The sequence below is a fragment of the Euwallacea similis genome, chromosome 12, assembly GCF_039881205.1.
Source record: "Euwallacea similis isolate ESF13 chromosome 12, ESF131.1, whole genome shotgun sequence".
Taxonomy (NCBI): domain Eukaryota; kingdom Metazoa; phylum Arthropoda; class Insecta; order Coleoptera; family Curculionidae; genus Euwallacea; species Euwallacea similis.
This window is the reverse complement of record NC_089620.1, coordinates 4682994-4693669: the sequence shown is the minus strand read 5'-3', so window position 1 is coordinate 4693669 and position 10676 is coordinate 4682994. Positions and strand designations below refer to the sequence as shown.

At 34.3% G+C, this 10676-nt stretch overlaps 1 protein-coding gene across 1 annotated transcript; it reads left to right on the top strand.

The window, feature by feature from the left end:
- Positions 1–7738: 7738 nt before the first annotated feature.
- On the top strand, positions 7739–9822 carry LOC136412471 (putative ribonuclease E). Its single transcript, XM_066395539.1, has 2 exons — positions 7739–7784; positions 8093–9822. Exons 1-2 carry the CDS (start codon positions 7739–7741, stop codon positions 9820–9822), a joined length of 1776 nt encoding a protein of 591 aa, XP_066251636.1.
- Positions 9823–10676: the final 854 nt, after the last annotated feature.

The following is a 10676-nucleotide window of genomic DNA, read 5'->3' as shown; positions in this document are numbered from 1 at the left end:
ACATCTTCTCTGTCACCTAAGTAGCCGACACTGGAATAACATCGATGAATCATTACTCAAATAATGGCTATGCAAGAGCTCTATTAAACTGTATATTTTGGAAGTTATTGGTATTATTTTAATAAAACAAAACTAATTCTTTGGTATAAAGGTGTGGTAGGAAGTGTTTTTCTTTTAAATAATGGGTATGAAGAGTTTGAATGATGCAATATCTAAGATCATTGATTATAAATTTACAAATTATGCAATATTAGAAGAGGCACTAACTCACCCAAGCGTAAATAAAAGGAATAGCAAAAACCAGATTGTAAGCTACGAAAGACTAGAGTTTTTGGGCGATAGTGTTTTGAATATGGTCGTATCTGCCACACTGTTTAAACTATTTCCTGAAGAAAAAGAAGGAGCATTGGCAAAAAGAAAGACGGATTTAGTTTGTGGCAACACCATTGCTAATGTTGCCAAAGAAATAAAATTAGGCAGCTTTATCATCATGAATAATAGTGAACGCTGCAATGGAGGGAGATGTAACTTAAAAAATTTAGAAAACTCGCTTGAAGCACTAATAGGTGCAATTTATATTGATGGCGGGCTTGAAAATGTTGAAAAATTTATTATCCAATATTGGGAAAAGTTAGCTAAAGGCATGCTTGACCCCCCTCAAGATCCTAAAACCTCACTGCAAGAGTGGACTCAGAAAAACAAATTGCCTTTACCAGAGTATGAGCTTGTAAAACAAACTGGACCAGCGCACAATCCTGAATTTACTATATCAGTTTGCATAGAAGATTATGGTAAAGTTTCTGCATGTGCTTCTAGTAAAAAGATTGCTGAACAAAAAGCTGCTGAGTTGATGCTAGAAAAAATTGGAAAAGACGCTTCAGTTTAGGCAAAATAGGCATTAATGTAAGTTTTAAGGAAGCTAATAGCGTTTAGGGGAAATGGTCAACTTAAGGAGAAGCATAGTATTATTCATAAAAAAGTTGATCTACCAAAAATCAAGCCTTATGTAGTGGAATATCAATGGCCGTTGTCGGAGATGCGGAAAAAAAAGAAGTAGCAAGTTACCAAAAGGTGTTATGCCAGATACATTTGGTCCAAGAGTTGTTTTGTGAAGTTGACAGAGTCAAGGAGAATGAAAGTTTTAAAAAATAGCATATTTTTTAATTATAAAAATTTGATATTAACTGTTGTTGGTTGATTGAGTAAAAACCAGTGAATGGTCACGTTAAAACATGTTTGGGAGTGTTAAATAAACTGTGTCAAACCGAAAAACAAAGTAATAATTGATATAAAAAAATGGAGGTTTGACATGAGTCAAAAAATAGCAAATAGAACTAACGGATTGGTAGATTACAAAGAACTAGAATCAAATATTTTATCATCTATCAGAGAAGGTAAACCGCTAACAGGAAGGGGTGGAGCATTAACACCATTGATAAAAAGGCTGTTGGAGGCAAGCTTGGAAGGTGAAATAGAAAATCACTTATCAAATGAAGATGAAGAAATGCGAAGACTTTGCGCACAAGTGCAGGGTCGTTTGAGCTTTTAACGCCAAGAGATAGAGAAGGAAGTTTTGAACCGCAAATAGTCAGAAAAAGACAAACAAGCCTACATCCAGAGCTTGAAGCAAAGGTATTAAGTACATTTGCCAGTGGTATGGGCTATAGAGATATAGCGTCACATGTCGAGGAAATTTATGATCACAAAATATCGGCAGCAGAGATATCCAGCATTACTGATAAACTGCTACCAGTAATCAATGAATGGCGCAACCGTCCGCTGCAAGCGATTTATCCAATAGTTTTTATGGATGGAATGTTCTTTAAAGTGAAAGAAGATGGACGTTGTGTAAGTAAATGTATGTACAATATATTAGGTATAGATCAGAATGGCAGAAAAGAAGTTTTGGGCTTTTATTTAGCTGAAAGCGAAGGAGTTAACTTCTGGTTAGGGGTGCTAAATGACCTCAAAGAAAGAGGGGTAGAAGATGTTCTAATTGCATGTGTTGATGGTCTAAAAAGCTTTCCTACAGCAATAAACAGCGTATTTCCTAACGCAGAGGTACAGCTATGTATCGTGCATCAAATAAGGAATTTACTAAAATATGTATCGAGCAAAGATGTAAAAGTTTTCATGAATGATTTGAAAAAAATATATCGTGCTACAAGTAGAGAAATTGCTGAGAATTACTTACTTGAGCTGGAAGAAAAATGGGGAGAAAAGTATCCATTGGTTGTAAAATCGTGGCAGAACAATTGGGAAAATTTGTCTGGTTATTTCAAGTATTCTGGCCCTGTTAGAAGCCTAATTTATACTACCAACCCAATTGAGGGGTTGCATAGACAGATCAGAAAATTCACTAAAACTAAGGGTTCATTTACCAGCACAAATGCCTTGTATAAACAGGTATATTGTGCTATAAAGAAAGCAGAGGAAAAATGGACTATGCCTGTACATGACTGGGCGTTAACCATCTCTCAGCTTGATATTTTCTTTCCTGGTAGATTGAAAATTGAGTTGAATTAAAAATGCGGTTTGACACAGTTTATTTAACACTCCCTAGTATAAATTAGGCTTCTAACAGGGCCAGAATACTTGAAATAACCAGACAAATTTTCCCAATTGTTCTGCCACGATTTTACAACCAATGGATACTTTTCTCCCCATTTTTCTTCCAGCTCAAGTAAGTAATTCTCAGCAATTTCTCTACTTGTAGCACGATATATTTTTTTCAAATCATTCATGAAAACTTTTACATCTTTGCTCGATACATATTTTAGTAAATTCCTTATTTGATGCACGATACATAGCTGTACCTCTGCGTTAGGAAATACGCTGTTTATTGCTGTAGGAAAGCTTTTTAGACCATCAACACATGCAATTAGAACATCTTCTACCCCTCTTTCTTTGAGGTCATTTAGCACCCCTAACCAGAAGTTAACTCCTTCGCTTTCAGCTAAATAAAAGCCCAAAACTTCTTTTCTGCCATTCTGATCTATACCTAATATATTGTACATACATTTACTTACACAACGTCCATCTTCTTTCACTTTAAAGAACATTCCATCCATAAAAACTATTGGATAAATCGCTTGCAGCGGACGGTTGCGCCATTCATTGATTACTGGTAGCAGTTTATCAGTAATGCTGGATATCTCTGCTGCCGATATTTTGTGATCATAAATTTCCTCGACATGTGACGCTATATCTCTATAGCCCATACCACTGGCAAATGTACTTAATACCTTTGCTTCAAGCTCTGGATGTAGGCTTGTTTGTCTTTTTCTGACTATTTGCGGTTCAAAACTTCCTTCTCTATCTCTTGGCGTTAAAAGCTCAAACGACCCTGCACTTGTGCGCAAAGTCTTCGCATTTCTTCATCTTCATTTGATAAGTGATTTTCTATTTCACCTTCCAAGCTTGCCTCCAACAGCCTTTTTATCAATGGTGTTAATGCTCCACCCCTTCCTGTTAGCGGTTTACCTTCTCTGATAGATGATAAAATATTTGATTCTAGTTCTTTGTAATCTACCAATCCGTTAGTTCTATTTGCTATTTTTTGACTCATGTCAAACCTCCATTTTTTTATATCAATTATTACTTTGTTTTTCGGTTTGACACAGTTTATTTAACACTCCCAAACATGTTTTCTTTGTAAAAATTTGGCTTATCTTTATATCATCTCATTCAAACAGCATTAACATAACTTATGCCTTTTTTGGATGTAGAAATTTTCTAGGAATTGTCTTTTTGAATTCTATGGTGTTTTGTTTAACATTGAAACAAGAGGCCAGTGTCACGCACTGGCATGACACCCATTTGTTCCTATAGTTGTCTTTTCTCGTCTACCTTATTTTGCCACTCTGCTGAACAGATACATAAAGAAAGTGGAAAATTGGACATTCTCAACTCGGCTCCTGCAGATTAAAAATTAAGTTGAATAAAAATTGGATTTGACGCAGTTTTTTCCCACAGTTTAAGAAATTAAAAATTTAACAATTAGAATTATAATTACAGACCACAGCAAAAAATAGACTTTTCCATTTGATTTATTTTTAATCTGGATGTTTTCTAATTTTTTATCAGCTATTAGGTTCAATTTTTCTATAAGGCTAAATATTCCTTGGATTGTTTTTATGGGATAAGAACTTCTAATTTTTTCCCTATACCCTATTTTATTTTCATGTTGACTGCTTATCCACGCTTCAACTACTTTCCACATATTGATTTCTGAGTAGATCTTTCTACATGTCCCTTCCAGTAAAATCATAGTTTTCTGCAGCAATAACAATTGTGTTTGAACTTTCATATCAAAATCACCAGTTATTTTTAATAGCTGAGCAAGTAAACTAGCAAATGAAATCTTCTGTATAGGCTGCCCAATAATGGGTTCACCTATTGCCCTGCAAGCTGTGACAAAATTTCTATGCTGTGATGAAACATAACCAGCCCTAAAATGCATTTTTGCAACGTGATCATAATCCCGATTTAAAAAGCCTTTGAGTATCTCTATAACGTAATAGCATGTCTCACGATCTATTCTACCCATGATTCCACAATCCAGGGCAATAATATTGTTATTACTATCAACCATTAGATTTCCAGGATGCATATCAGCATGAAAAAAACAATCCCTGTATACCTGATTACAAAACGATTCTATAAGGTTGATAGCTATTTGCTTATGATTATTCAGTTTTTCAATTTCGTATATTGGCGTTGCTTCTATCCATTCTAATGTTAAAACCTTTTTCGAAGTTCTATTCCAATCTACTTCAGGTACGTAAAAACCTCTGTCATTTTTTGTGTTTTCCTTTAGTTCCGAAGAGTGAGCAGCTTCAAAACGTAGATCTAACTCTAATCGGCAAATTTCAGCAAAAGTTTTGACTAATTCAATCGGCTTCAGCCTTTTTGATTGTTCGCTAAATTTTTCTGCAATTTCCGCAAGCCAAGAAAGCATCTTTATATCCCTTGAGAATGTTTTCTCAATATTTGGCCTTAAAACCTTCACAGCAACTTCTTTACCCTCAGTTGTAACCGCTCTATGCACCTGAGAAATCGATGCTGCTGCAATTGGCTTTTCAGAAAAGCTTGAAAAAATGTCGCTCAATTTACAATTAAACTCACTTTCTATAGTTTTAACTGCTATTTTATGTGAAAACGATGGCAATCTATCACATATCAATAACAAGTTATTTGTTATATCCTCATTTAAAACATCAGTACGTGATGAGATAGACTGCCCAAACTTAATGAACACCGGACCTAATTTTTCAAGAGCACGCTTTAGTTTATGGCCTTGTATCTTATTTATTGATTTCTTTGATGGTGGAAGTAAATAAGGTAATATATTGTAACGCGTCAGCACTGTAGTTATGTGCAGAAAACGCAAAATATTTTGAATCATTTCGCTGCGTAACTGCTAAATATTTCATTTAGGGTTTTATCCTTCATAATCTCACCAGGCTTACCTTGGCAGTAGACAGTATTATTTATACAAATTATGTAATCTGAGCATGGTAGAGCAGAGTTAAGATCATGAGAAGTCATAAGAATCGACACTAATCGGTTTTTTGCTATTTTGCTTATAATATCATAGAACTTAGCCCGTGCGTTAATATCCATTGCACTAACTGGCTCATCTAGAATGATCAAGTCAGGCTCTGCAATTAAACAACGTGCAAGCAGTAATAATTGTGTTTGCCCTGCAGAAATTTCTAATACTTGATTTTTCAAAATGTTACCGATACCAGCCAACTCTATCGTTTCTGTAATAATGGATTGATTTTTCTTTAGTCTTTTCAAGGAGCTATTTAAAAGAAAATATTCAACTGTTATTGGCATCAAATTACTAATACTAAAATTTTGCGGCATATAGCCAATTTTTATGTTGTCAGCAAATACGATATTACCGGTACAGCTTTTATTTATGCCAGTAATTGCTTTCACTAAAGAGGTTTTACCTCCACCATTTGGACCAAGTATTGTAATTATGTCTCCTCTTTCCATGAACATATTGATATTGTCAAGGATTCTTTTACCATCATATGTGAGAGCAAGATTTTCTATTTTTAGAACACGATTATTGACATTATTCAATTTATTGACAAAATTTAACTTCTTCTCAACGTTTATATGAGACATTTACTGACTTTTTTTCTATTACTTTCATTTACACTATACTATAATATCGCCTTTTCATCCAATTTAAAAGTTGTAGCTACAATCAAACCTATCCACTCACTTGTAGCTTCTATTACAGAAGGGATTTTAGAACCGGAATTGCTTGGCTATGCAACATCTGCGCATAATTATATATTAAAGCCATCTGATGCGAGTAATTTAGAATCAAGTGACGTTATATTTTATGTTGACGATAACTTAGAGACGTTTGTTCAAACTTTCGCCAAAAATAATAAAGAACTAGTGCAATTGTCAAAGGCAATCAACCTACTTCCTACTCGGCCACATTCATTTTCTAGAAAAATTACTCACATTAAAGATGAAAAAGATTTACACATTTGGCTGAGTCCCGAAAATGCAAAGAGCATGATACTTTCTGTAAGTGCAACATTGTCTAACATAGATAAAGAAAATTCCCATCGATACAACTCTAATGCAACAAAAGCTATAAAAAAAATAGACCGAGAAGTAAAAGAAATCATGAAAGAACTGAATGATTTTAAAAATCAAAAATATATCGTCACTCACGATGCTTATCAATATTTTGAAAAATATTTTGGTTTAAATTACCCAAGTGCCATTCTTTCTCTAGAAGAGGATTCTTACATAGGTATGAAGAGTTTAATGAAGCTAAAAAAGATAATGAAGGAAGAAAACGTTAAATGTATATTTGCTCATTCACAGGAAGATAGCATAAAGCCTAATGCCCTTTCTAATGACGCAAAAATGGTAGTCCTTGATCCTATTGGATCAGACATAGAGCCTGGAAAAGATGCATATCTAGCTATAATCAATAGCATTGCACAAAATTTTAAGTCTTGTTTTGTTGAGTAATAAGTTCCCTTTTAGCTTACTGTTTTATTGTTCTGCAAATCAAGAAGAAGTGAGTTTACAACAAATGGTGTCATTCCAGTCTGGAATCCAGCTTTTTCATAATTATCAAAACGTTGTATTTTAACATAAAACGGCTACTTTTATGCTTACTAACTTAATAAACTTCCTGGATCCCAGTGTCAAGCACTGGGATGACATCGTAGGGTGCTGGCCTGATAACTGTCATCCTGCTACTTGTTAGCGGGATCTAGAGATACCGCGAATGAATCGCGGTATGACGGTTCGCGGCGGCATGACGATAAGGTTTATACCTTGTCATCCCAGTGCTTGACACCGGGATTGATTTATCTTGTCTACCTTATTTTGCCACTCCGCTGAACGGATACCATATTATGCAGGTTTAGAATTATGCTTTATTCTTACATTTATGTCTTGGCCCAATACAATCAATAAGTTAAGCAAGTATTCTAAGGAGAACCCTTCGATTTTTGACCTATTGATTTGAGATACTTTAGGTTGATCAATCTTTAGAGCGTTTGCTGCTTTTTTCTGTGTTGTGTACTTCTTACTTATTAATTGTGCAATGATCTTTATTAATTTCAGTTTTGTATCTTTCACATCCCCCAACTCTACTATTATAGGATAACTTAATTGTAAACTTTGCATAATAATAAAATTCCTTATAAAAAAATTACTTTAGTTTTTCTTCTTTAAATAACACATGCCTTCTGACTACTGGGTCATACTTCCTAAACTCCAGTTTTCTGGTGAGCTTTTTTGGATTACGCTTTTTTACATAAAAATAGCCAGTTGACTTTTCTTCACCAGTTTTTGTTGTCTTGATTGCAGTGCTGACTAACTTAACAAGCAAAGAAGCATTTTTTTTCGCCATACTTATAATGATATAATAAATTCTATGCGAGTTTATTACGCAAAACACTAAAAGTCAACCGAATAATGCAGATCGTAAAATTCTTGACAATCAACAGTGCATTAAGTAGCATAAAGTTAACTTCAGAATGAAAAGCAAACGGTAAATAAGTGGCAAATAGTGGTAAAAGGTTATTATTGATAGAAAATTCCACCTGTTCTAATGAGGTAAGAGTTGCCTTGTCAGTTAATAATAAGGTTGTAGAATTTGAACAAGAATTCAAGGAAAAAAAACAATTAAGAGGTAATATATACGTTGCTTATATAAAGCGTATAGAGCCTTCTTTGCAAGCCGTATTTATTGAATATGGGAAAAATAAGCAAGGTTTTTTGTCTTTTTCCGAGATATCTCTAGATTACTTCAACATTCCAGAAAAAGAAAAGGAAACTATCTTTGAGGGCTACTCAAATGACGATTGTATAGAAGAAGCCTCAGCAAATGTTTCTTCAGATTCTGCAGCTAGTAAGAATGTCAACGAATCAGGTAGTGGTTTTGTAAGAGAGGTACCTTTATATAAAAAATACAAATTACAAGATGTTATTTCAGTAAATCAAAAAGTATTGGTCCAGCTAACTAAAGAGGAACGAGGCAATAAAGGAGCTTCATTTACAACATACATAACTTTAGTGGGTAGATACTGTGTTTTCATGCCAAATTCCATGAGTAAAGGTGGAGTGTCTCGCAGAATTGAAGATGCTAATGTCAGAAAGCAGTTAAAGGAGATACTGAGTTCAATAAACTTGCCAAAAAGATCAGGTTTAATAGTAAGAACTGTTGGTTCAGGAAAAAATAAGAAAGAAATTGAGCAGGATTACAATTACTTATCCTCATTATGGCAGAGCATTCAAAAAAATGCCTTCTCTGTAAACGTTCCATCATTAATTTACAATGAAGCAGATGTAATTATGAGATCTGTTCGTGATTTTTGTAGCGATGGTATAGAAGTTATAGTGTCTGGAAAGGAAGCTTTTGAGGCAGTTAGGCAATATGCTAACAATGCACTAAAAGGTAGTAAGTTGTGCTATAGATTGTATAGAGGTTATGCTCCGATCTTTACTTACTACGGAATCGAAGATCAAATTTCTGAGTTATATAGCAATAGAGTAGAATTGCCATCTGGTGGGTCTTTGATAATAACTTTAACTGAGGCGTTTGTTTCAATAGACGTAAATTCAGGAAAGATGACAGGAGAAGATAGCATAGAAGAAACAGCTTATAGAACCAACATGGAAGCAGTACCTGAAATATCAAGACAGGTGAATCTTAGGGGCCTATCAGGATTAATAGTAGTCGATTTTATTGATATGTTGAAATATCAGTATTGCAGAGCTGTTGAGTCTGCTATAAAGCAAGCGTTTAAAGATGATAAAGCTAAAGTTCAATTTAGCTACATAAATGACTTTGGTTTAATGGTATTTTCAAGACAAAGAATTAAACCAAACATACAAGAAATTAATACTACAGAGTGTTTACACTGCAAAGGTACTGGAAGAGTAAAATCAAACGAAGTAATTGTTTCATCAATACTAAGGGATTTACAACATATTGCTAACAAGAATCGAAATAAGTCTTTTGATTTAGTAGCACACAGTGCAGTTATAGCGCACATTTTTAATAACAAACGCAATACAGTTTCTACAATCGAAAAAGAGTTTAATATTACATTGAACGTTAGTATTGATAACAGTTTAGATGTAAATGCATTTGTTTTAAAACAAGGAGATGATGTTAATTTAAACGGTTATAAGCCATTACAGAACTCTGGATACCAAATTGGGGATAGCAGCAATGAAGAAGCTGATAATTCAAATAAACTACGAGGCAATTTTTGGCTGACTAAGTGGCTTTCGCGCCTTTTAAGTTCTAATAACTAATTAGAAACCTAAATTGGGCTTGTAATTAATGAGTCCTATACTTATATATTCTTATATCAGATAATATTTACAATGGGGTACTCATTATGGGAAGAGCAATAGGTATAGATCTCGGGACAACAAATTCTTGTGTTGCAATAATGCAGGGCAAAGATACAAAGGTAATAGAGAATAAAGAAGGAGCAAGAACTACTCCATCTATAGTTGCATTTACTTCATCAGGAGAAAAATTGATTGGTGCTCCAGCAAAAAGGCAAGCAACCACCAATGCAAGTAATACCTTTTTTGCTACTAAGAGATTAATAGGCCGTCAATACGGTGATTCTGAAATGAAAAATCTAAATGTGCCGTATAAAGTGTTTGCAGCAAAAAATGGTGACGCATGGGTTAAAACCACTGATAATAAAGAATACTCTCCTAGCCAAATTGGTGCATTTATACTACAAAACATGAAAGAAGCAGCAGAAGCTTATCTTGGAGAGGAAGTAAAAGATGCTGTGATAACAGTGCCAGCATACTTCAATGACTCTCAACGTCAAGCAACAAAAGATGCAGGAAAAATCGCTGGATTAAATGTGCTCAGAATAGTAAATGAACCGACTGCCGCAGCGCTTGCTTATGGTCTTGATAAAAAACATGGACACACAATAGTGGTGTATGATCTTGGTGGTGGTACATTTGATGTTTCAATACTTGAAATAGGTGAAGGGGTTTTTGAAGTAAAGGCTACAAATGGTGACACTCATCTTGGAGGTGAAGACTTTGATAATGGAGTAATGAGTTATTTACTAGATGAATTCAAGAAAAGTAATGGCATTGATTTGAAAAATGATCCAATGGCTATGCAAAGAATC